This window comes from Crocodylus siamensis, chromosome 7 (genome assembly GCF_052110815.1).
Source record: "Crocodylus siamensis isolate JL-2025a chromosome 7, ASM5211081v1, whole genome shotgun sequence".
Lineage (NCBI taxonomy): Eukaryota > Metazoa > Chordata > Crocodylia > Crocodylidae > Crocodylus > Crocodylus siamensis.
In genome coordinates this window covers 52,665,968-52,692,221 of record NC_143401.1, presented here as the reverse complement: position 1 = coordinate 52,692,221, position 26,254 = coordinate 52,665,968, and the positions used below count along the sequence as shown (strand labels likewise).

Here is a 26,254-nt window from a genome sequence, read left to right as displayed (position 1 = left end):
TTTATTAACATTGACAAAAAAACCAAACAGACCAAGATGCAGGAAAACACGGTAAACAGAAAATGGGCCAACGTCCAGCTAGTTTCCACCTCTTTGCCTCAGAGCACATTTGCTGACATCAATAGGTTGGACTAGAATTGAAGAGAATGTGCTTCAAACTAATCCTATTCAGATTCAGAAGAACGAAACCTCTTCATTTTCTTCACTGCGTAGCGGGGAAGATATTTGTTTTCTGTGCCAGGAGCCTTCTGCCAGCAATCAGGGACGCTCTTCTGCCACAGGCCTGCCTCGCTCTGGGATACGGCACAACCAAACGCAAATGCTGGCCCATACCCAGACTCCTGGCTGCCTTGGGCCAACTTTTGAGTACGGGGCCCTTCCCAGGGATAATGATTTTTTGTTGCAAGAGTCTTTATCACATCTGTGGTATCAATGTCTTTAAATAGTTCGTTCTCAATTGATGACATTGCCAGTCCTGTACAGGTGCAATCTCCAAACTTTTTTTTTTGCAATTGTCATTCCCCACCCCCCTTTTTCGGGCCCTCTTTCTGTCCGCGCCCCGGGCGGCCGGCCGCTTCGCCCGTGCCCGTGTCCGGGTCCGCCAAAAGGTCACTTCAGCACCAACGAGTGTTTCTGGTTTCACCATTTTCACACAGTGGGACCAGGCGCTACAAACCAATGCCTCGAAAAATGTCCTAGCTGGAACAGCTCGGGGACGGCGCCCGCGGCATGGCCTTAGGAGTTGCACAAGCTGCGGCTGGACGTGGATCTGTGTCTGTCAAGGCAGCAAGGGCTTTTTTTGACCAAAGGTAAAAAACGCCGCGACTCGAGGCTTCCCGGCTCCAGCGGGGCCGAGCCGAGCCGAGCCGGGCGGAGCCGGTGCAGCTCCGCCCCGCAGGCCGGAGAGCCGCGTGCGCCTGCGCGGCCGGGCCTGTCACTTCTCGCCGCTCTCGCGCGCGGCGCCGGGGCCTAGTGTCGCTGCCGCGGCCGCCGCCCCGTCCCCGCCTTGGTGAGTGCGCGCGTGCCAGGGCTGCCGCCGCCGCCCGTCTGGGCCTGGAGTCGGCCGCCGGGAGGGCTGGGCGCTGCGCAGGGCCTGGGCTTGGCTGGGCTGAGTCACGTCCCTGCGGCCGCCCCAGCCTCGGCCTCTGCCTCAGCCTACGGGAGGGGCCGCGGCTAGTGCCCGGGCCCGTCCCCCCTCGCGCGTGGCGCGCCCGTTCCCGCTTTGCCCTCGCGGGCCTCGCCCGGGCCTGCTACCCGCCCCGAGCTGGGGCCGCAGGGCGTTGCCTTTGCAGGCGCTCCTCTGGGGGCTTCGTTTCCAGCCAAGGGGCAGGATCAGTCGCGGCGGTACGCCCGCCTCCTCCCGCTGCTCGCGAGGAGCCTGGACTGGGGGACGCGGCCCCGGCGGCCTCACCTCTCTGCTGCTTTCCCCTCTTGCAGGGCGGATTCTGCTGCATGGATGCGTGAAGGTTGCGTTTGTGTCACTATGTCTTAACTCAAGGCTGCTTCATCTGGTACGTCCTCGAGCCTGGTAGAAGATAACGACCCGGGTTCCTCTTCGAGGTAGACACAGTCCCGAAAGCCTCCCTGCATGGGCCTGTTTATGAGGAGAACTTGAAACTGCCTCCTCGGGACTTGGGACTTAAAACCAAGTTCCGTTGTTTTCGTCTGAGGTTTCACCCTCCTTGTTTCCACGTGCTAGTCGCTGGCTGCATGTCAGCAGGTTTTATGCTGGATGCATGCTTTTATGTAGATTATGAAGCATGTTACGATCTTTCAGAATGGAAATTTGTACACATGTGAATTGTATGTGAATTGAATCTTCATCCCCAGAGGTTTTTAAGACCTGGGTAAACAAAGCCTTGACTGGGCTAATCTGGCAGAGGATGGTCCTGCTTTGAGCAGGGGGTTGGCTTAAATAGTTTCTCAACCTGTGGGTCACAACCCAAAAGTGGGTTGGAAGAACACACTGTGGCTTTTCCCTTGCAGTCTGGCAGAGCTCCAGCCTGTGAGGGACTGCTTGGGTGTCCCCCCATGCCCCACAAATGGGGGGACTGGGGCCAGGGGGCAGCAGTAAGGGAGTGAGGGGCACTGGGTCAGGACTAGCCATCGATGTTTACAAATGAGCCCTGGTACAAAAAAGGTTGAGAACCACTGGACTAGATGACATCCTGAGGTCCCTTCCAACTCTAATTTTCTATGATTCCGTAATGTATTTATATCCAGTTCCCATTGGTTAGTCATGCTAGTTTGATCACAGTGATCTTGGATGAAAGTTTCTGGTGCTCTTAAATTGAGAATATTTTGAAATAAGGGGAGGCTCCACTTTATGTGAACTGGCATTCTAAAAATATCACAAATGCTTTGTGCCATGCTGAAAACCAAAAAGGAGAGAAATGTAGCTTTGTCTTGTAAACATTTGTAGACTAAACCCAGTTAGTAAGAAGGTGAGGTCTAGTTAGTAGAAAGCAAGAAGCATAGATGGACATGACAGGAGGGAATGAAATATGTGGAATTATTCATCAGATTAGATTTAAATTGTGTAATTTCAGGCCGGTGAAATCTAAGGAGGTCCCTACCTGGGTGAATCACAGTGTAAGATCAGTGCTGTAGTTCAGTGTTAATTACAAAAAAAGTCAAAGGCGTGCTACTTGTTTACAGACTAGTATGTTCTTTATGATTTTATTTTATACAGTTGGTTTTTAAAGGATGCATTTTATAATATGGTTTTAAAGTTTATAGCATTTTAAAAAATATTTTCTTTAGAATAGTACTGAACTTATGACTTTTCCCTGAACAGCGATACAGAAGGGATATTTTTGACGTGAAGCTGGAAGATCGTTTTCATCAAAAGACCTGTCAGCATGTTGTGTTGGGGAAATGCATCCTTTGGACAACTTGGATTGGGTGGAATTGATGAAGAGATTGTTTTAGAACCCAGAAAAAGTGACTTTTTCCTAAATAAAAAAGTGAGAGATGTAGGATGTGGACTCAGGCATACTGTTTTTGCCCTGGACGATGGGACTGTTTATACATGTGGTTGTAATGATCTAGGACAACTAGGACATGAAAAAGCCAGAAAGAGACCAGGTAAGTTAAAGATTATGAAGGGGGTAGGGCAGAGAGGGAAAAAGAAAGTGTGTATAGGGTGGGGGGAAGGTGGTGTTTAATTTTAGTTATCCTACTTGGGCTCAGCAAATCTTTCTGTTTATTTAACTTTGTGCACACAGGTAGTTCTAGAGCCCTGCAGGTTTGGGACTTTAAAGTTTTTATTTGATAAATCTTGCTTTTTCATACTTTACTTTTGTAGAAAGTAGTAAGCCTACTACATTCTATGTAAGATGCACATAATTCTGTAGCCTGATTGGTTGATAGTTTTAGATAAAATACATCTGCCTATTGGTCTACTTTTTTCTCTTAATTTTAGTCTAATTATATCCTCAATGACTATTACCTGTGTGTGGATACATATACTATAACTCTTGGTTATCTTTTCTGTAAGTATTAAAGCCAAAGTATACAATATTTTAAAAAACTCTCACACTTTTAAGTGTTGAAGAGCCACTGTCCTGTGCTGTTTCTGTATAGTACGGATAGCAAATGGGCAACAGTATACTAAGGTGTACAATATGTGTAATGTTGAATGGGACTTTCCTTCATATAACTAACACTAGCAAATTGCCTGTCATGAAGTTGGGGGAGGGGACAGGGACAAAGTGCCGCCACCCAGCGCCCTGCAGTGCTGCAGCTCCACCTCCGGCCATGTGGCCCCTGTGCATCTCCCCCATCCCCCACTCCTGTCTGTTCACTGGGGGTGTGTGGCCACCCCTTGCATACAGTGGTGATGCCAAAGTTGGGGGGTGAGGCCAGTTTTGCACTGCCAGCACCTCATGCCACTGCTGCCTCTAAGGAGCAGGGCTGGGGGCAGGGAGGGGCTAGGCCAGCACTGCTGGCCTTGCCCCCCTGCTCCACTCCTCAGTCCCTGCCATCATGGTGGTTCTCTGCCATGTGTGTCTGTCTATGCAGAGCACTCTGATTGGCTGCCAAGACAACCAGTCAGAGTGCGAAAAAGTGTTACAAACAGATAGATGCACTAAGGCTTTTATTTTATTAGAATGTAACTAAGCTCTGGGCAGGGGAATAGATGGGACCAAGATCCTGGAATTCTCATAGATTTAACAGATTTCATAGACATTAGGGCTGGAAGGGACTTCGGAAGATTATTGAGTCCAGCCCTCCGCCTGAAGGGCAAGAAGTCAACTGGGGTCATAGGATCCCAGCAAGATAAGCATCCAATTTGCTCTTGAAGGTGTAAATGTAGGTGCTTGAACCACCTCTGATGGCAGGCTGTTCCAGACCTTGGGGGCTCGGACAGTAAAGAAATCCTTCCTTATGTCCAGCCTGAAACGATCTTGTAGTAGTTTGTGACCGTTCGACTTCGTTATCCCTTGGGGCGCTCTGGTGAACAAACGTTGCCCCAGATACTGATGGTCACCCCTGATAAACTTATAGGTGGCTATCAGATCACCCCTGAGCCTGCGCTTTTCCAGGCTAAAGAGCCCCATGGCTCTCAGCCTGTCATCATAAGACATTATATGTTTCATAATTTGAGATGTTTTGGTGGTACATCTCTGCCCACTTTATTGTAAATAAAGATATTTCCCAAAGCTGTTTTAGATACTTGGGGAAACTGTCAATGTTCCTTTATACATAATTCCATAAATCTGGCAAACAAATAGCTAATCTGTATAAAACAGAAAAAATGCTTTAAAAGAGTCCTAAGGATGTATCAGGCAGATGAGAAAAATTGCTGCCCTCCTTTGTGTCTGAAGAATCTATTACATTCAGTAGAACCAGTATGATTTATCTTACTGCTGTTAGAGGTAGCCTGCGTAGGTTGGGTTCTAGCATCATGGTTATCTAATTGTCTTTGTCATGGAGCTATATACTGCCATATCTCATGATCTTTAGTATAGAACCACTGGCCGTGTTCAGATGAGTGTGGCCGTGTATGGTGGTGCCACGCGCTGTACATTCAGATGTTTTCTGCTCTGCAGTGGAGCAACACAGAGGGTTTTTTTGACTCCTGAAAACCCTCATGGAGGGACTTTTGACTCCTGCGGCCGCCAGCCAGGTTCTGCATGGAAGAATTGCCACTGCTGCAGCCGGGGGAGGCCCCCAGGCAAGGCTGCTGGCCCCAGCCTCCCCTACTGTCCCTGGAGTAACTTGTGCGCCAAAGCGTGCAGCCCAGGCATTCCCCGGGGACAGGTAGTGGCGACAAAAGGTGTGCTATTGCTTGTTGTCCCTGGGGAACCAAACATCCACATCACTTGTGGATATGCCTGCTTTGTCCACAGCTAAAGGAATCCTTCAGCACCTGATCCTGCAGAGCTGTTCTTCAGCCTGGGGAATTGACATCTCCCTTCTGTGTGGATTGCTATTGCACTTATGTGAGTTAAGGAGAATGTCAGAAATGAGGATTGACCCACAGTCTGTAAATATAGAATTATTTCATTTTTAATTATCTAGTATTGTGATATGCAGGCAATCTAATTGTAACGATTATGTACTGTGCATAGGAGTACATTAACCATATTTTAAAATAATGTCTGCAAGTAAACTCTTTCATGCAACATAACTTAATTTATACAACCTCTTTCAAAGCTATTGTCAGTCACCTACAGTTTAATAAGATTTAAAGATATTAACATGCTCAAATAAGTGATGAGCCTTCTTGAAAATCCTGTAACAGACACAAATGAAAGTTAAATTAATATAAATCATTCTGGAAACTGTATTTAAAAATATAAGCAATTTAAAATTTGGCCTATGTATGGAAACTTTTGGATAACTTCTCCTTAAAATCTATGTCTTTATAAAAAACAATTTAACATTTTTCTGCCTCAGAGAGGTAATAAATGCCACTGATCAATTATTTTCCCCCAAGACAGCAAAAAGTACAAGACCTTAGTAGTTAAAGATAATTCATGCAAGTTAGATCTTGATTAAGCTTGTGACAGAAAATACTTGCTCATGATGAAAGCTACTTCTTCTTTGAAGCATGTAGTATTAAACAGTGAAACCTGAGCAATTTTAGTTTCAAGATATTAAGCAAGATAGTTTGAGTGCAGTAAAGCTACAAACCATTCTTTCTCTGCTGCTACTTATCCTGCGAGGTAAATGGGCATCAACTATATTTGTCTGGAGTTATTAGAACTAAAGGCCTTTCTTTCATTTTAATGACTGTCTCTTTAGGGAGCTTTGGCTACCAAATTGACCTTTAAATTTGGAGCAGTTGTGAATATGAAAGCTAGGGACAGAAATTACACATAAACCGGCTTAAGTGATTGGGAACCGATTTAAACCTGTAACACAGGGTTGGGCAAAATGTGGTCCATGGGTCAGATGCAGCCTGCCAGGCTATTCTATCCAGCCCCCTAAAAAAATTTAGAAAATTAATATTTATCTGCCACTGGCTGCCTGTCATGCGGCTCTTGATGGCTTGCCAAAACTCAGTAAGTGGCCCTTAGCCCAAAATAACTGCCCGCCCCTGCTGTAGCAGAACAGAGGTTAAGTGCAGTTAAGATGCTTTCAAAATGGCTGAAACTGGTTTAGGATAAACCTGCGTGGATGTAGTATCAGACGTAACGGATTTAGGTTAAACCGGTTTGTGGAAATTCTGTCCCAGCTCCCTCCCTGATTCAAGTTAACTTACAGCCCTCTAGCATCCCAGGATGCTGTGCAGCCCTGGGCTGTGCTCTCAGCTTCAGTGGAGCAGGGCAGGCCCTGCTCACAGCTGTCACATGGGCTCTTCCATCCCTTGCAGTTGAGAGCCAGGCTGATTCCCCTGGCCCTGCCCCTGCCCTCTCCTCTGCCTGGGGGGGCAGCCTGGCTCACAGCTCTGGCAGAGTAAAGCCCCTACTATGGGCTTCCCCCACCATTCCATGGCTGCCAGGAACAGCCCAGTGGGGGTCTGGAGCCGGGCAGGTGGGGGAGGCTGTTTTTGCCCCCGCCCAGCCCCCCCCCACAGCTGTCCTGCTGGCTGAGGAGGCGACATAGCCAGGTGATCAGCCCAGCTGCTGGCTTCCAGCTCAGGTGGGGGGAGTAAAGCCCCAACTGCAGTCTTCTCCCCACCCATGCCAGGCACAGTCCACTCCTTCCTCAGTTGGCTTGCTGGCCAAGAACAGTGCGTGCCTGGATGATTGGCCCAACTCCTGGCTTCCAGCTCAGGTTGGGGGAGTAAAGCCCTCACTGTGGGATGCCCTCCCAGCCCCACCTGGATCTGGACTCCCAGCTGAGCTGTGCTTAACAGGGGCAGGGGGGAAGCCTGCATTGGGGTTTTTACTCTTCCTGACCATGCTGGGCCAGTCACCCAGCCCTGGCTTTACTCGTCCCAACCTGAGCTAGAAGCCAGGGAGGGATTCCCCCCATGCCCTCTCTGCTGGCTTGAGGCTGAGGAGAGGGCATGACAGCTCGGGGCACTTTGTAGTGATCGGCAGGCCCGGAGGCCTGATCTAGTGCTCTCCAGGTACTGTTATCGGCTACTGCACGGATCTGGCTGCCATTCCATTATGAAAAGTGAATGTCAGCTCACTTGCTTCTTGGTTCGATCTGGGCGGTTTAGAGAAACCTGCAACGATTGAATCAATTCAGCCTTGGGCTTTTTGGCAGTCTGTACTTAGCCAAAGTGAGGCAGGCTGCTCTTTTTGTATTGTTAAGCTTTTCCCCCCAAAGCTTCTGTGGTGATGGTTTGTTTGTTTTTTTTGCTTTTCCTTGTCACTTAATTTACTTAATACAGAATTAATGGGCAGCTAAGATACTGGTCACTGTCTTAATGGACATACTTGGAATGTGTAGGCTAGAGCTACAGTTCCTGCATAGGCTATTTTTACTTTCTTTACAACTCTCACAGTGTTTGAGGGCAAGGATAAGGAGAATGCATTTCTTCTTTGCTTACATTTTAAGAGTATAGATATATTCCAGTTTGCTCATCTGTTAGCTCATCTATAAGGATGTTCTAACTGCTATAACCTCAAGTGCTCAAAGATCATAGGCATCTTAAAGCTGTGATGTTTTTTAAAAAAATTATTTATTTTTATTTGCTTTTATCTTCTGAACATTTACACTCCATTTTTTAAAAAAAACCTTTTTTCTAAAACCACAAGGGCTATTCTTAGATTCACAGTTGGGGTTTTAAGAACAATTTCAAATGTTGGAATACTTGTAGTTAAATTGCCAGAGATGGCAACATTTCATATGTTTAATAAGTTCATCTACACCAAGTTCTTAGTACTAATGTCTGATAAATATGTTGCACCTGATTTTTCAGAGATGCTGAGGACTTGCACTGGCTTCCACATTTTGGAAAATTTGACAATAAATGTCAAGAAGGGCACGTGATTAGTTGAACATGTCTGAAAATTTTAGTTTTAATGATAAGGCTTTGTGATGTTTTCCTCTTTATGTTGCTGAGATTTGAAATAAAATTTTTTGAGGGTTCCAAGTCATTGGAGGAAGAAAATGACTGTGTACTAAGTCCATAAATGTTAGTGAAAACTCTTTATCTGACCTTGCGTTCTCTTTGTCTGTTCTTACTGTGGTTTTCCTGCCCTCGAGAGATTAAAAGCAAGTATCTTCCATTGTCTCATCTACTTTTGGTAATACTATTGTAGATTATGATGATGTGAATTTTTAAAGCATTATTTAGCTTTTACTATTTATGTTGTTTCACTTTTTTATAAACTTAATTTTGCTTGGGAAAAGAGAAGCTCATTTAGTGTTACTTTCTGGATTTTATGCAGTGTTGCTGCCACTTCAGAATTACGTCAGGTCAGGAGAAAGTTTGAATCCACACCAAACTGTTCAGACTTAAGTCTCAAAATAAAAACATTTTTAGAAAATATTACTAAGGAATAAATGACTTTAGAAAGCCACCTTTTTTTTCCTAGTAAGTTCTGGCACTGTGCTTTGCCCTTCTCTACTACTCTGAAGTTTCATCCTGAAACTGGAATTTTCATTAATATTACTTATGCTATCTCTTTTGTCCATGACTCTTTCGAGGGACTTATAAATACCACATTTAATTTCTGCCTGAATCTAATCCATTTGGTATCTTTCTATTGAGCAGCAAATGTGTATAGTGCAGTGGTTCTCAACCTTTTTAGTCTGAGAGCATCCTTATATAATTTAGGAGTTTAGCGTCACCACTACTTAGCTAAAATGTAGCTGTGCCAGATTAGGGCAGTAGAAACAGGACTTCACCCCACTGTGTCTTCCTTTTTCCATTCTCTTTCCCTTCCTTGGCCCTGCTCTGTACTTGAAGGGGCAAATGTGGCCCATACTATTACAACTGTTCCACCAGTAACTTGCACATTGTCAACTGGAGCTACACACATCCCCAGCTCCTCCTGCCAGCCTTGGGAGAATGGGAGAAGCAGAAGGGATGAGATGGATTGGAAAGTGTAGCTCCACAGCATCATATGTAACTTATTTGCCTGAGCGTGCATGCACAAAGTGTGGACTGGGAGTGCCTGGCTTTTGTAAGGGGACGAAGAGTGGGGTAGCTGCAGGTGCTGCTTGTCTTCAGAATGCAAGGGGAGGATTGAACTCTTACTTCCTGGGACAAGGGTCACCTGCTTCAGCATCCTTGGAAAGGATCTCATGGTACCTTGGTTGAGAATCACTGGTATAGAATGTAGCTTGATCAGTAAAAGTGTTAATTTAGTATATGCAAACATTGAAGACCTACATGTGAGCTGCTTCCAAATGGGAGGTTAACAATGAAGCATTATGTCCCCAGATAATCCTACTGCATGTTTTTCAGAGTTCTGAAGCCCGAGTGTAGAACTTAGCCTGAACCTGTTGCATGCATGGAGCCTTATTGCTGCAGTCAGGTGGCCTCTGTCTTAGTTTCATAGTTTCTAGGGTCGGAAGGGACCTGAGCAGATCATCTAGTCCAACCCCCTGCCATGGCAGGAAAGAATACTGGGGTCAAATGACCCCAGCAAGATGTTCCTCCAACCTCCTCTTAAACACCCCCAGGGTGTTCTCTTGGAAGTTGGTTCCAGACCCTAGCTGCCCTGACTGTGAAGTAGCGCCTCCTGATATCTAACCTAAACGTACCCTCTGCCAGCTTGTGACCGTTATTCCTGGTCACTCCTGGTGGTGCTCGGGGGAACAGTGACTCCCCCAGTGCCTGCTGATCCCCCCTGACTAGTTTATAACAGGCCACAAGATCCCCCCTCAGCCTTCTCTTTTGGAGGCTGAACAGGTTCAGGTCCCGTAGCCTCTCCTCATAGGGCCTGCCCTGTTGTCCCCTGATCATACGAGTGGCCCTCCTCTGGACCCTCTCCATGCTGTCGACATCCCTCTTGAAGTGCGGCGCCCAGAACTGGATGCAATACTCTAGCTGTGGCCTGACCAGTGCCGCATAGAGGGGGAGGATCACCTCTTTGGACCTGCTTGAGATGCATCTGTGGATGCATGCCAAGGTGCGTTTGGCCTTCCTAACTGCCTCTCCACACTGCCGGCCTATGTTCATCTTGGAGTCAATGATGACCCCCAGGTCTTGAACCAACCCTATTGCGTGTGAGTTTTAAAGGACTTAAAAAGCCTTGTGTATTATCCTTAAGTAAATATGTGGAATGCTTTTCTCTTTTGAAATGTTTGTTTAATCACTTAATGCAAATTGATTTTATGGGGGTGCATCTACATGTGAAATTAATTCAAGCAATAAACTCCAGTGTATATTGTGCCAGAGTTTGTTGCTCCTGGCACACCATTTGAATATGGAGCTGGGATTGGAGCACATTGAGCCAGGTCAGAGCACCCCTGCCTGGTGGGAGGCCCAGGGGGTCAGCATGTCAGCCTGGGGCTGCTCCAGCTCAGCTTAATGTGCTGCAGAGGGACTGGGTGGGGCACGAGGTGCTTCAGTGTGGGGCTAGCCAATAGGCAGCCCCTGTACTGATGCTCCCTTGTGCCCCAGCCTGCTGGGTCAGTGTCTGTATGTGCATTGCTGTGCATGGAAAAACCGCAGCAGGACAGTACTTGTATTTACAAGTGCTGTCCTGTTGTGGAGTTTATTATTTTACTATGGCCTCATAGGGCCACATGTGATGCTGAGATGTTTACTTGAGAGCTAATTAGGCAACTCCACAGTAAAGATCTGGTATAGACACACCCGCGTTTATTAAATTTAAGTTACTTGGCACCACTATGATCATGTTGTATTTTGTGTGTAATCTAATTGAGAAATCTAGGTTAATATACTGTGTTATTTCATTTTATGCCTTAGTAGGTAATGGCTGAACTGAATAATTTTTGTTTGTTAATCATAACATCAAAATCTGACTCCTCCTCGTCTTTTTTTTTAAGAGCACGTTGGTGCCCTTGATGCCCAAAATATTGTATCCGTTTCATGTGGAGAAGCCCATACGCTAGCATTAAATGACAAAGGCCAAGTATATGCTTGGGGTCTAGCTACTGAAGGACAGCTTGGCTTGCCTGGAACAGAAGAATGCATTAGAGTACCCAGGTAAAAAAATTAAAAATAATTTTTTTTTCCTAAGTAACCATCTTATTTTGAAAGGTGTGTATAAATATCATTACTCAAACAATTCTCAACAATTAAAGTTTTCTAAAAGATAATATATAAGGATACTTTACAGCGTAAAACCTCACATTATCATTTTCAGTGCCTCTTTCCCAGTCACTTCTAGGTTTCTTGATAATAGGCACACTTGGTAGATGAATATATTCCAAGAATAGTATATATTCCAAGAGTGTTTTTGGAAAACAGAAATGAAGATGGGTAGATGCTGCTTAACGCACCTTGAGTGAAGTAATCTGTTAGGAATTTGCACTCCTTTAAATAGTCACATGGGCAGGGGAAGTGCAATCTGATCTCCATGTTGTAATTTTACCTCCAAGGTTCTCAGCTGTGGTCAAATAACTGTCTCTCTGATTGCATAAGTAACATGGTTTTATAAGCATGATATACTTCTACATTTCCAAAGCACCTTTATTAAACTGAACGGTATTTTCAGAGTACTGCCTTAAACATGTTGAAATCAATGTAACTACATAATAGTAAAGTTAAGTTGCATGTTTGCAGGACTTTTCTGACTTATCTCATTAAGTTTTGACATAAAACATGTTAACTATACAAATATCTCAATGGTAATCTATTATAGTTTTAACTGATAGAAAATAGACTCTTATACAGTATGAATGGCTCATATGGGCTAGGGACAGCCATTCAAAAAGCCTGAGCCTGAATTGATTCAATCTTAGCCAGTCTAACCTGGCTACGTTGAACCAGTTTGTAACCAGACAGACATTGTCTCTGGACTGAGGAAATTCAGGCATATGCCTGCAGTGGCTCAAGCTAGAAGCCGGGGGCGGTGCTAGAGCAGCCTTCCCTTCCCTTTGCACAGTGCTGAGCTGAGGGGTGGTGTGGCTAGGCCTAAACCAGACACTTTGATTAGGGGGTCTGCCTGCAGCATCCCAGGCTTTTCCCTGCTGGCTGCTCAAGGGGTGGGAGTGTTGCTAGACCCCAGCCCCCTGCCAGTGCTCTGAGGGAAGGGGTGTGTGTGTGTGTGTGTGTGTGTGTGTGTGCAGTGTATGCATGTATTGATGGTACGGAGCTTTTTAATCTCCCTCCCTGCTTCTTTATACTGTCTGGAGCAAAATGACAGGCAAGCAAGCCAGCAGGGGGCAGAACAGTGTTTAACACCCCATCAGCAAAATAATAGCTTCTCTCCATTAGTTCAAACTCTTCTTAAACAGCTTACCAGTTGACCTGTTGATTAGCTCCAAAAGGCCCTAAGTGGTCACTGTTCTGTCTGTCTGTCCCAGTGAAGTTGGAGAGGCATACATACAGACGCCTCTCAGCATTATTTAGCATACCACATGCCTAGGGTCTGTAGGGCTGGGGTCTGTGCTGTGGAAGATGCGGGGGCGGTGGAAGGATTCCTGGTTGAGCAGCAAGAGGTGGGTAGGGCAGGGGGAAGCCAGGCAAACCCAGCTGTGCCTGCAGTCTCTGCCAGAGCTCCAGCGAGGGAGCAGAGGGAAGGGGCCAGCCCTGCTGTGGAGCAGAGAGCCCTGCCCAGCCCAGAGAGCATGTCAAGAGGCTAGGCGTGCTGGTTGATCTTAAACCAGCAAGGGGTCTGGGACAGACATTGCATAAACCAGTTTGAGCCAAATCAGTTGAGTCTGATACTACATACAACTAGGTTTATCTCAAGCTGGTTTCAGCCATTTTCAAACTGAGTTATGTGCACTGAACATCTGTTCTTTTACAGGTTTAAATCAGTTTATAATCACTTAAACCAGTTTATGTGTAATGTCTGTCCCTAGCCAACTCTGCCTAATTTCCCCCTGAAGTTAGGATTAGGGGAAGACAATGTAATCCTTGTGTCTTGATGTTCTTTTAGGACTGCTTAGGAGGAGTCCTGATGTATCCACTCTATTGTATTAGGGTGGTGAGGAATAGATTTTTTATATCTTTAGACCTAGAGCACGGCAAGTTTGTAGGGAGGAGGGTTTGTTTGTTTGTTTTTAACCTCTTCCTTTAATGCTTCCCAGTCCTGTACTACGATATTCTTGTCACTTAAACACCTTTGTTCTTCAAGGGACTTCTTTGGTATTAATAAGTCTTGGTAATTTCTGTGGATTCCAGTCAATAAGAACTTTGGTTTAATATCTTGTAATTTATGATTTTGAATAAAGTCTGCTTCATAAAATTTACTCTAGCTTCAACCACATGCTAGTGGAAAAGTTTGACAAGTATTTTTATGTTCCTCTTTCACATTTCATCTTGTATGTCACAATACCTAGATGCAGCGGTCTAATGCTTTCTCTTTTTTTCCCATAGAAATATCAAAAGTTTATCAGAGGTACAAATAGTACAAGTAGCTTGTGGTTACTGTCATTCACTTGCACTTTCAAAAGGTAAGGCAGATTGTTGGGAATTGTTGTGTAAATTCATATTAATAAATTGAAAAGGTTTTAAAATACAATTTTACATATAACTCTCCAGAGTACCTTTTACCCTCTGTCAAGTTCCATCTACTATTGCAGAAGCTTGGCCCATTGATAAGTATTTGAACTGAAGAGAAGTATTCACTGTGTGAAATATACTAAGCTCATCAAATAATAAGGTTTATTACCAATTTTTCTTCATACCTTCATTTTTTATTCACTTTGTTTTGCATGTTCTCTTCATTTGTTTGACCTTTGGTTGCTTTGATTTCCTTAATGGTTTTCCACTTTTCTCCAGAACTGCTACTTTGCCACCAATCTTCTAGTCTACCTTTTACTCGGGGTTCTTTGGGGTTGCAAAAAGTAACTTTCTTACCTCTGTATCATTACAGATGGGATTTTAAAAACTTTGAGAGCATTATTGTTAATGTTCATTGGATTTTGAGAACATATTTATGTTACCTGAATAATTGTATGTAGCATTATGTGTAGATTGGTATAGACACCCAGAAGAAGGAAAGCTGAAAGTAAACTAGAGTAGTTACCCTTTTTTTTTTGTTTCTACATTGCAAAATTAAATGAAGCAGATCATAGTTAAAGAGCAACATTTGTTTTTAGTGAAATGAGTATAACAAAATAAGGTTTCTTCCTTGACTAGGCACTTGGCATGGATTTTTTTAATGGAAGACAAAAGTCCAAACAGGCTTTAAACTAGTTTGATATGGCAATGTTTTCAAAAACTTGGGGTAAGCTTTTAAATTAACAAAATTCAGAAGCATATAGTGGTCATTATAGGCTCTCCTGCTTATTAAGTAGCTGTAAATCATTTAAATATATTGGCCATATTGGCCTTGATCCTGTGAGTTAGTGATGCTGTAAGCAGATGCAGCATTAGTGAAGATAGGGCTGTTTCCAAACTGGATAGCATGTGGGATGCATAAAATAAGCCATAATCACATTTTTTTTGCCTAGCCTTTTGTATTTCCAGTTAATTGAACGGTACAACACCAAAAGCTGACATTTTTAGCAGAAAACTTTGTTCATTGACACAACTTGAATAGTATTCTGCTAACCTGAAGTCCAAATAGTTATTTATAAGGAGTACATTTCAAGTGCCAAATCAGCCCTCAGTACTTCTGCCATTTTACCTGGCTTGTATTTGAACAGGGAGTCAGGGTAGATACGTATTTTTAATTCTCTACACGAATATGAATACGACAACATGGGTTATTTGGCTGGAATCCTGATGGAGTGGGCTGCTTTGGCTTTATGGAAGAGAGTGCAGTACTAAATAGATTCCAAGTCCTAAACTCTCCACAGACCAATTTGCATCAGCAGCAGGGGATTTCTGCTAATTGGTTTATGTCTAATAGGCTTTTTATGGGCCAGGATGTGATAGTTGCTTGAGTTGGCTAGGTTGCATCTTGTTCTAATGGCAGAAGTCCTGGATTCACCTTCAGGACCTACAAGGTTGTCATAGGCCAAGAAAGAAATTAGGGGAAGGAGATGAAATGTTGAAGAGATGGGAAATTTAGGATTTGGCCTGGCTTAAAACACTGTTGAGTTGATTTAAGTAAATTAGGGTTGAAAACTGGTGCTACCACCAATAAGATATCAAAACCGGCCTTAAATTGGCTTAGATGGAATTTGTAAGCCTATACAAGGACAGCTCTTGTTCAGTGATCTCTGTAAGATGCTTGGGGATTAGCTTTTCTTTGCAATAGGGGACTTTATTTAGATTTTGTCTTAAGTCAGGGATCTGCAACCCCCAGCACACATGCCAGAGCATGAGACGTGAAGCCATTTTGCTTGGCACATCACAGCTGGTCGAGGCTCTGGGCAGGTGCTGTTGGCCACAGAGCTGCAGCTGCTTGCAGCAGGCAGCCAGGAGGCTGGTTGCAGCAGGCAGCCTGGGCTCTGCGGCTGGGAGCAACTGCCCAGACCTCTGGCAGGATGTGGCAGGCAGCCGAGAGGTTGGAAACAGTTGCACCAGGCTCTGGAGCCCCAGCATTGGCAGTGGCTGCACTCACGCCTAAAGGTGCATGGCAGGGAAGAGGCCAGGGCAGTACAACCGTGGCTCCAGCCTGGCTTTCCATCTGGAGATGCATGTGCAGCTGCTGGTAGCAATGAGTCAGCCAACCTCAGTGCACCTGTTTGGAGCCTCCCTGCTGCCTGCTGTGAGCAGCCCAGGTTCCATGGAGGACAGCAGGGGCCTGCCCAGAGCCCAGCCCAGCTGTGGCAGGCAGGTGGGAGGCTGCAAGCCACTGAACTGAGGTCTGCAAAGCCCCTGCTGGGCATGTTGCTTGTAGGGGAGGGGCTGCAGTTTTGCTGCCATGGCCCTTTCCCTGCTGTGTGCACTGAAGCATGCGTGCAGTCACCAGTGGCCAGGGAATGGGGGTGGGGTTGTGGACCCCGGTGCAGCAGTTTGCAGCCTGTTCGCTTCCTTCTGTGAGCCCAGGCTCCAAGGCCAGCAGCGGCTGTATGTGCACCTCAGGGTGCATGGTGGGGAAAGGACTAGGGCCTATACCACCTTCTGCTTGGAGGTGTCCATTCACCTGTCACCAGCAACAAGGATCAAACCCCCTCACAGCTCTGCACCCCCTACTCCCCATGTCTGTCCCTGGCATGCCAAGTCAAGGCATGTGTTGAGGCTGGGGTGTTTTTGGCACTCCAGCCCAAACCGTTGTTGACCTCTGCCTTAAGTTAGTTATTGTTTTTCATTACCAAGCTAATAAACTTCTTTGAATCAAGGTTTATTGAAATTTCATTAAGTAGTTTTTTTGAGTGTATATTGGATTCAGCAGTTTGACATAAGCACATTTTTGATTTGGGCTTTTATTTATGTTATTTAAAAGTCAATTTCCAGTCCACACAGTTATAGCAATGAGAATTGATTTACTTAGATTAGGGGCAGGGAATTATTTTGGGTGGAAGGCTGCTTACCAAGTTTTGGCAAGCTGTCAAGGGCCACATGGGTAGCCTTGCCTCTTGATAGGTGCCCTACCCCCTGGTTGCAGCCTTGTGACCAGAAGGCCCACCCCCTAACCTCTGACCTTTGCCACCAGAACTCCCTCTCCTTGCCCCTGTAAGTTCTCTTTTCAGCAAGGGGTTTTGCCATCTTGGAACCAGAAAAGTACCAAATTATAGTCTAAAAAGTGAATGTCTATAACATCCATTAATTTGATAAAATATTTTTGTCCTGATTTACATATGTTTGCGTAGTGTAGATAGAGGTGATTGCACAATAATTTAAAATAAAGTTTTACTTTTGTATATTGTTGGGGGTATAGGTTTGTGGGGGGCTGTAGGTATGTGGGTATATGGGGTGTAGGGGAGGATGTGGGTGCATCTGTGGGGGTAGGTAGGTGTGGGGGTGTGAGTGTGGGGTGAGGGAGCAGGTGGGTGTGTGGATATGTGAAGTGTGGTTGGTATGCAGTTTGTGAGGGGCTGTGTGCGGGGGGTAGGTGGCTGTGGGGTTTAGGTGTGGGGGTCTATGTGTATGGCAGTGTGAAGGAGGCTGTGGGTGCATGTGCATGTGGGACTTGCCTTACAAAAACTCTCTCTCTCTTTCTCTCTCTCTCTGTACACACGCACACTCTGTCTCTCCTTGCACACATACCCACACTCTGAGGTACTGGCAAAGGCCCCATGCTCCCTCAGTCTGGCGATGCAGCTGGGAGCCATGTGGTGCTGCATTGGTATGCAGACAGATGCTCATATCATCTTTGACAGGCAGCCAGGAGCAGATAAATAGTAATTTTCTAAATTTTTTAGGGGCCCCATGGGCTAGACAGAATGGCCTGGCGGGTTGGATCTGACCCACGGGCTATATTTTGCCTGCTCCGACCTCAAAAGAACTATTCATTCTCACAGAAAATTTCATAAAGGGGTTGACACAAGTGACTTACCTACAGTAAAACATGTTGCAAATGTTGACATTTGCTAATGTAGATTTTAGGTTCATTAGTATTGGTAACACTGGGAATGTACATGGACCCCTAGTATTCTAAGTGGTGTCACCTTAAATTTGCTTATACTGGGGCTGATAATCTTCTAGTCTAATGGCAATGGCCCCTCTAAGTTGCAGCTTTGTAACATTGCTAATATTGATGTAAGACAAATGAATTTTTGTTAACAATATTGAGATTTTTTTGTAGAACTTCCCTACTGTAGGCAAAGCGATGACAGATGATCATATATCAGTATAGCTCCTGTGAACCAATAAACAGGTGCAAAAATTATTTCCCTGGGTAATAGCTCGTGGGCCAGATCTGGCCTGTGGAGCCAGTGGATATGGGCCATGAAGTCAGAGGACTTTGCCTGTGCCCACACTGTGGCTGGGTAATTGGAAACTGGGTTTGCGATGTTGCTGTTCTCACCCCTTCCCTTGCTCCCGTCCCATAACACACACTCATCCAGTTGTGGTATGGGCATAGCTTCTAGCCAGTGGGGAGCTGTGCCAGGACCATGCAGCTTCCAGCTGTACCCACCCAGCAGCCAGGAGATGGGGGGTGGCAGGGTGAGGGGTGGTGATGAGTGGGAGGAAGTGGCAGCACTGATGCAGTTTCTCTGGGAGTTGTCCGTGTGTTGCAGTAGGAGAATAGGAAGAAGCAGCAGCAGAGCAGGCGCAGCTTCCACCAGCTTGGCCCTGGCATGAATGCAGGCAAATCCTCCCACCACTGAAATGCTGCTGAAGCCCCCCAGCCTGCCAGATGACTGCTGAGGTGTTCCTGTTTGTGTTTTGTAAAGGTGCCTGGCTGCTACCTTAACGAATAAGTAACCACCTATTGTGGAGTGATAGGATAAGTTACAGAATGATAGCTCAGACTTGAAAGAATTATTTCAGTAGTATAGATATTAACCTTACTCCAAAGTAACCGCACAAATTCATTGTGTGTACATTTATTGTTATGAAATTACTTAATATACTGTTTTCAGTTGAATTGGTAATGCTAATAGATAGCTGGCATTTTTAATATGAATATGTTAAGTACAGTGTTGGAGGTTTTGAACTGATTACTGTTATTTTCAAATTTGTCAGATGACTAGGTCTGATGTCAGCCTTAAATTTACAATCGCTTTTTTGGCTTTGAAAGAACAAAGAGGAATAAATTGCCAAACTGCTGAGATTATTTGTTCTAAACTTTCTGTAGAGGTAGTGCATCTATTTAATATTTTGCAGGTTGATCATTTTTTGTTAAAGTAAGTTTATTTTTACCTATGGTTGAAGCGTATGCATCCTTTCTCATTTTTAATTTTATATGTTTTTTTATTTAACAGGAAGTGAAGTTTTTTCCTGGGGACAGAATAAATATGGTCAACTAGGTTTAGGTTATGATTTTAAAAAGCAGACTTCACCACAGTTGATTAAATCTTTATTGGGAATCCCCTTTGCACAAATCGCAGCAGGTGGAGCACATAGTTTTGTACTAACTCTTTCTGGAGCCATTTTTGGATGGGGACGCAACAAATTTGGTCAGCTAGGTCTTAATGATGAAAATGGTAAGTAGTCATTACGGTAATGGAACATTTTATAGTAGGAATCTTAATTTGTGTTTGCCTTTTTTTGGGGGTTTGGAATAATTTTCAGATTGGGGTCCTTGTTAATATAACTGAAAAGCAGAGTTTTATGATTAACTTGGCTTTCTGGTTTGGTCAGTATCCAGTTTATATTTGCTGTATCTTGGGCCTTTTGGGATCAATTGAAAATGCAGTTCAGAGTCTAGGGCAGCTTTCTCCTTATAGAGCCAACATGGATTATAAAATCTTCACTAAAGACCTTGAATGAATGTTTGCATGCTTGCTAAAATTTGTATGAGTAACAACTCCCACTGACTTCAGTAAGACTAATAAACACCTTACATGTGAGTGGTAGAAAGGTAAAAGAGTATACAGGCAGTCCTCAGACTTACGACACAATTGGTTCCTGAAAACCACATCTTAAGTGGAAGCGTTGTAACTCGGAACCAATTTTCTCATAAGAAACAATGTTATAAATGGGGGCTTGGTTCCTGAACCAAGGCCCAGTACCCTATTTTCACTAAAAATACCCCAGGATTTTGTATTCAATCAATTATAGATGAGTAATATAGCTACACTAGTGTATTTATATTGTAAATAGCAATTGTATTGATTTGGAAGGACTCCTTTGAGGTGACTTTGCTGGACTTTTTGAAAGACTCTTGGTTGGACTTTTTGAAGGGTTCTTGGCTGGAGTCTTTTCAGGAGTCTTGGATGCGGGTTTTTCTGGAGTCTTGTCTGTCTGCTTTCTTAAAGAAAGTGTCCAAGGAAGTTTGGACAGATGTTCTCCAGGGAGATGAGCAACGCAGCGAACTTGTTTGCTGGCGTGGTGTCGCATCGGATCAAGCGTTGTAAAGTCAAAACTGACATCATAAAGTTGAAACAGGGCGTCAATTTAGAAACGTTGCAAGTACGAAACATTGCAACTTGAAACGTTGCAAGTCAAGGACTGCCTGTACTGTGCTTTTCCCATTCCAGAATGAGGTCAAGTATAACTGTCTGGAAATTAGACAGGACCATCAAAAAGAAAGCCTGTGTTAGATGTTGCTTGTGAAAACTGATGTTAGTTTCTTACAAAAGACGTAATAGTTTTTTGGTTCTTTTTTTTTTTTTTTTCCCTGTTTCATGGTCAAAAGATCTGATGGTGTGCTTTAATACTTTCGTTATGACTGACAAATGTTTTGGATTCTGAGTCTATATTTAGAAACTTTTTCTTTTTTGAAGTTTGGGCAAAATGATTTGTTTAATTGTTCAGAACTGGAACTTTAGGTAAATCACATTTTCTGAGATTCAGCTTAATTTATACAATCTACTCTATGTTCATTAGATACGGACAAATTTTGAGTTTCCTCCTCACTATATATTTGTCTCTTTTCTCTCACTCGTACCTCGGAGGAAATAAGTCCTCACTCTTCGTTGTTTGGGTCTGTCTTTTTTTTTTTGGTAAACATTCAGGTACAAACTGCTTAAACAAACAGTCCTTTCCTTTTATATTAATTATATTTATTTTGGGGTATGTTAAGTTGTAGGCTTCTAGTTATGAAGATGACCTGGTATGCACCTGCACAGATGCAATTAAGTGACAATTATGATGTGTAAATAAATCTGTGGATACAGAAATTCAGTTATGAGAGTTCCTCACAAATATCTTGTTCTTGTAAAGAAATGACAGAAGTGGGTGAAAAAGCAGTGATCCTGGGAATGGTAGTGTTGGTTATGTGATATAGGTCAGGAAGGGGGAGGAATGGTTATCAAAAACTTCTTGAGGAAAATGCTATGCAACTAAAGCTTGTTTCTGAATTAATAATTCTTGTGTTCACCAACACTTTTCATGAGAGAATTAGAAAGATTCAGACTGGTTCTGTGTGGTCAAAATTTCCCAGGAACTTTAGCTGATAGAAGAAGACATTGCTCTATTTTAAACTTTGTTTTTCATAGCTTTTCTTCTTTAGAATCCTTGTTCCCTGCTGCTATTGAGTACACATTGTCAATAATTATATATATTTTCAATGTCGGGAAAATGTTTAAAGCTTCTTCATGTACACAAACAAATTTTATTTAATTATACTTTTTATATTTCTTAACTTCATTTATGCAGCCAGATGACAACGCTGCTTTGCTCTGACTTCTGAAGGGAAACTGAAACCATCTCTCAAATCTGCATGCAAACACTCCCTTCCCCTCTCTATTAAAGTGCTATGAATGAACAGTGTATAACACCTGGAATATTACAATTCATTGTAATGCTTTACCTTCTTTGTTGTGTTTTTTAAAAACAAAACATTCTTCATAATATCCTTTCTGCATTGTCAGCCACAGGTGTGATATTCTGCTGCTTTGTATTTTGTGACTTTTGAAATCATGTACCTGAGTTAGTGCTTTTTATTTTAGGGAACTTTATCCTTTGACAATGTGGGAGAAAATGAATTCTTACTGTAGGATTTCAGTATGGTACTCTGAGTTACTCATCTTTTGCAGTTTGCTCTCATTTTGAGTTCTGAAGTGTAATAAATAGGCTTAAAAAGATCAGTCATTTTGAAAATTAAATTTGAATGCAGTGTTTATTAATTCTCTTTTCTTATTGCTTAATACACATATTTTAAATTTACTTACATCACAGTGACCCAACATTTCTATTATAACTTTCAGACAGGTATGTTCCTACTCTGTTGAAATCACTAAGATCTCAGAAAATTGTTCATATCTGTTGTGGAGAAGATCACACTGCTGCTCTTACAAAGGTATAGTACTTACAGGATATTTTTATATTTTTGGATTTGTTTATTTTCAGTTTGTCAAGTAAGTGAGTAGTGCTCTTCTAAAAGTGCCTAAACAAAGTGTTTGCTTTTCTTGAATTGGATGGCTTAAATGCCCCAAGGTAATTATTTATCATGATAATGATAGAAGGATTAAACGTATCTAATAACGATTCGTATTTTGAAAAGTCATTTTAGTCTTAAGGTTGAATTTCCAGGGTTCTACAGTAAAAACAGTGATGTCATAGTACCGTCTCTAGGGATGGCTGTGAAGCCCCTGGAGGCCAAGACATTTTCTTTTACCCTGATCTGTGGGCAGTCTGCCTTTCTCGCCAACCTTGCCTTGATGTAAATAGTTGTTTAAAGTGTGGGAGGCTGTCCTGATCTTACTGTAACGATCACCAAGTGTCTATGGTTAGTGCCTTATGGGATAACTGTGACTCTTCTGACCCTGTACCACACCCCAAGCCTTGCATGCGTCATCACTCTCCATCGATTTTTCTGTACACTCTGATCCTGACCCTGGGCTACCAGATCCCTCATTCTCTTCCTCAGCCCCTCTATGGGCTACCAGATCCCCCTTGGTCTCATTCAGATCCTACTGTTTCCTGGCCCCTGGATCTTTTTGGGCCCCCTGAAACCTCCTTCTCTTGCTTGTCTGTTGAGGTGTGCTTCCCTAGCTTTTCCCCTCCAAAGGATGACCCACAAGGCAGTGGGGGCTGAGGCTTTCAGGTTCCCCATATTTGCCTTTCCCTGGGATGGCCACGTGTGGCATTTCATGGAGGCTTCCCTGTCATGGACATCCCCACCATACTAACCCACCCCAGTAGGGTACAGTTTTACGTCTTACCCAGGACCAACCTCAGAGGAGGGGCAGACTGAAGTGCTCTGGGTTAGAATATGAGGGGGTCAGGGGGAATGGGACTTAACGGTGGGTGTCTACTACAGACCACCCAACCAGGGGGAAGAGCTGGACTAGGAATTTTCAGGTCAGCTCGCGGAGGCAGTTAAGTCAAGAGATACGGTCATCATGGGTGACCTAAACTACCCAGACGTCTGCTGGGAGAAGCAGTCAGCTAGGTCTGACCGCTCACATAGGTTCCTAGCCGAGATACAGGACCTCCACCTAACCCAGGAGGTGCACAGTCCCACCAGGGAGAATGCCTTGCTGGACCTGGTCCTCGCCACAGGCAACCACCTGGTGAGGGGGCTGCAGATTCTCAACCACCTGGGCGATAGCAATCATCGCCTACTGGAATTCACCGTCTAGTGCAGGGTGTCAAAGGCCTGCAGCAAGGCAGCAGCCCTGGACTGGAGGGCCATTTTCAATGAATTAAGGAGATTAGTCAGGGAGGCACTGAGGTCCCGGAGGGGTGGAGAGTTGGGATTCCAAGAAGAGTGGTCGTTCCTTAAGGAGACAATCCTCTGAGCCCAAAGGGTGACAATCCCAATGAAAGTCAGAGGGGGCAAGATGCTCAAAAACCCCCATGGCTCACCAAAGGCATTCATAATCATCTGAAAGCTAAAAAGGAGGGAGGCGTACACCTGATGGAAGGGAGGGGCCATCACCAAGGAGGATTATACCTCCATTGCTCAAGATTGTAGGGGGGCTATTACGAAGGCTAAGGCTGATACAGAACTGGGACTAGCGACCCGGATCAAAGACTACAAGAAGTCCTTTTTTAAATACATAGGGAGTTAAAAAGAAGGCACCAGGTAACATGGGGCCCCTGCAGGACACGCTTGGCAATCTGGTGGTTGCACCAGATGATAAAGCTGACCTCTTTAACAAATTCTTTGCCTCCATATTTCTGAGCAGGGTCCAGGACATCCCTCCTTCCAGAATCCCAGATGAACTCAGGAGGCAGTCAGAGAGGACCTGGTTAGGGAACTTCTGGTGGGACTGCACATCTTCAAGTTGGCGGGTCCAGATGATCTCCACCCAAGGGTGCTAGGGGAATTGGCAGAGGACATTGGGGGATGCCTGGCACAGCTCTACGAGCACTCGTGGTGCTCTGGAGAGGTGACAGAGGATTGGAAAAGGGCCAGCAGTGGTCCCCATTTTCAAATACGGGATGAAGGAGGACCCAGGAAACTATAGGCCCATTAGTCTTACCTCGGTCCTGGGGAAGCTTTTTGAGAAAATTATCCAGAAGTACATCTGTGAGGGAGCAGCAGGGGAGATTATGCTTAGGGGCAACCAACACGGGTTCATTAGAGGCCGGTTCAGTCAGAACAACCTGGTGGCCTTCTATGACCAGGTCACAAAATCCTTGGATGCAGGTGTTGTGGTAGATGTAGTTTTCTGATTTTAGGAAGGTCTTCAACACTGTCTCTCAGCCCATTCTCATCAAAAAATTAGGCGACTGTGGCGTTGATGCCTACACAGTCAGATGGGTCGCAAATTGGCTGGAGGGCCACACCTATAGAGTGGTAGTGGGCGGGTTGTTTTTGACGTGGAGGGATGTGGGCAGTGGGGTTCCCCAGGGCTCAGTCCACGGGCCCGCACCGTTCAACACCTTCATCAGCGACTTGGACGAGGGGGTGAAAAGCACCTTGTTCAAGTTTGCAGATGACACTAAGATGTGGGGAGTAGTGGGCACGTTAGAAGAGAGGGACAGGCTACAGCTAAACCTGGACAGGTTACAGGGATGGGTGGATGAGAATAGGATGGGTTTCAGTACTGACAAGTGCAAGGTAGTGCGCCTAGGGAGGAAGAACCAGCAGCACACCTACAGGCTGGGGAACTCCCTTCTCATCAGCACAGAGGCAGAAAATGTCTATGTGACATTGGTCAGGCCACAGTTGGAGTAGTGTGTCGAGTTCTGGGTGCCGCACTTCAGGATGGATGTGGACAGCATAGAGAGGGTCCAAAGGAGGGCCACTCACATGATCAGAGGGCAGCAGGACAGACCCTACAAGGAGAGGCTACAGGACCTGAAACTGTTTAGCCTTCACAAGAGAAGGCTGAGGGGGGACCTGGTGGCCATCTACAAACTGGCCAAGGGGGACCAGTGGGGAATGGGAGAGAGACCCTGTTCCCCCAAGCACTACCAGGAGTAAGTAGGAATAATGGCCACAAGTTGACTGAGAGTAGATTCAGGCTGGACATCAGGAAGCACTACTTCACAGTCAGGGCAGCTAGGATCTGGAACCAACTTCCAAGGGAAGTGGTGCTTGCTACTACCCTGGGGGTCTTCAAAAGGAGGCTAGATAAGCACCTTGCTGGGGTCATTTGACCCCAGCATTCTTTCCGGCCCATGGCAGGGGGTCAGACTTCGTAATTTGCTCAGGTCCCTTCTGACCCTACCAGCTATGAAACAACCTCTGGGCTATCCTGCTCTAGCAGTCCCTGCCCCTCTTGGGCTACAGGCTCCTTGGTCTCTTGCTGATGTCACTTGCCCCTCCTGGGCTGCATACCTCTAGGTCCCCTGGCTTCGCCCCTCTTCGCCCCTCCCTTGGGCTGCATGCCTCCAGGCCCCTCAAAGATCTTACTGCCAGCTCAGCACTATCAGTGTTTGATGTTCACTTGATCTCACTGCAACACAGTCCCCCTTTCTCGACCCCTCATAAGGTCTCGTACTCAACCCTTCTCTCTGGGCTTTGAATCCCTTGTTACATCCCCTATCCTTAGCCCTTCTCTCTGGGGACTCACGTTGGAGCCCTCAATAGGTCCCATACATGCAGCCCCTCTTTCTGGGCTTTGGACCCCTTCTTGGGTCCCCAGGAACCTTCTCCACCCCATAGCTCCTTCCCAAACCTCCAAACTGCTTGAGGTGTTACTCCATGCTGGCTTTCTGGAACTGCAGCCCCCCTGCTGAGATGGTATTCTCTCAGCAGCCTCCAGGATTTTACTGCCATCTTTGCTCAGGACCTGAGCTTATATCCACTCTAAGTCCAGCCTTCCTCCTGGATCAGATGATTCCTCAATCAGCTTTACCCCTACCTGCAGGCTTCTGGGTCAGATGACCCCACAATCAGCCCTGGCCCCAATGTCAGGC

At 45.0% G+C, this 26,254-nt stretch overlaps 1 protein-coding gene across 4 annotated transcripts in view; it reads left to right on the top strand.

The window, feature by feature from the left end:
• HERC4 (HECT and RLD domain containing E3 ubiquitin protein ligase 4) overlaps positions 1–26,254 on the top strand; it is a 66,406-nt gene continuing 40,152 nt past the window's right edge. The window contains exons 1-7 of one of the 4 annotated variants that reach the window (XM_090057178.1): positions 1–1,009; positions 1,438–1,560; positions 2,798–3,087; positions 11,371–11,530; positions 13,871–13,947; positions 19,258–19,479; positions 22,147–22,238. In XM_090057178.1, coding sequence (XP_089913304.1) covers positions 2,862–3,087; positions 11,371–11,530; positions 13,871–13,947; positions 19,258–19,479; positions 22,147–22,238 — 777 coding nt within the window. In that variant the 5' untranslated portion in view covers positions 1–1,009; positions 1,438–1,560; positions 2,798–2,861. Of the gene's footprint in view, positions 1,010–1,437; positions 1,561–2,797; positions 3,088–11,370; positions 11,531–13,870; positions 13,948–18,570; positions 18,727–19,257; positions 19,480–22,146; positions 22,239–26,254 lie in introns of those variants that run through there. The other 3 variants (XM_090057176.1, XM_090057175.1, XM_090057177.1) reach the window with 3 other exon arrangements.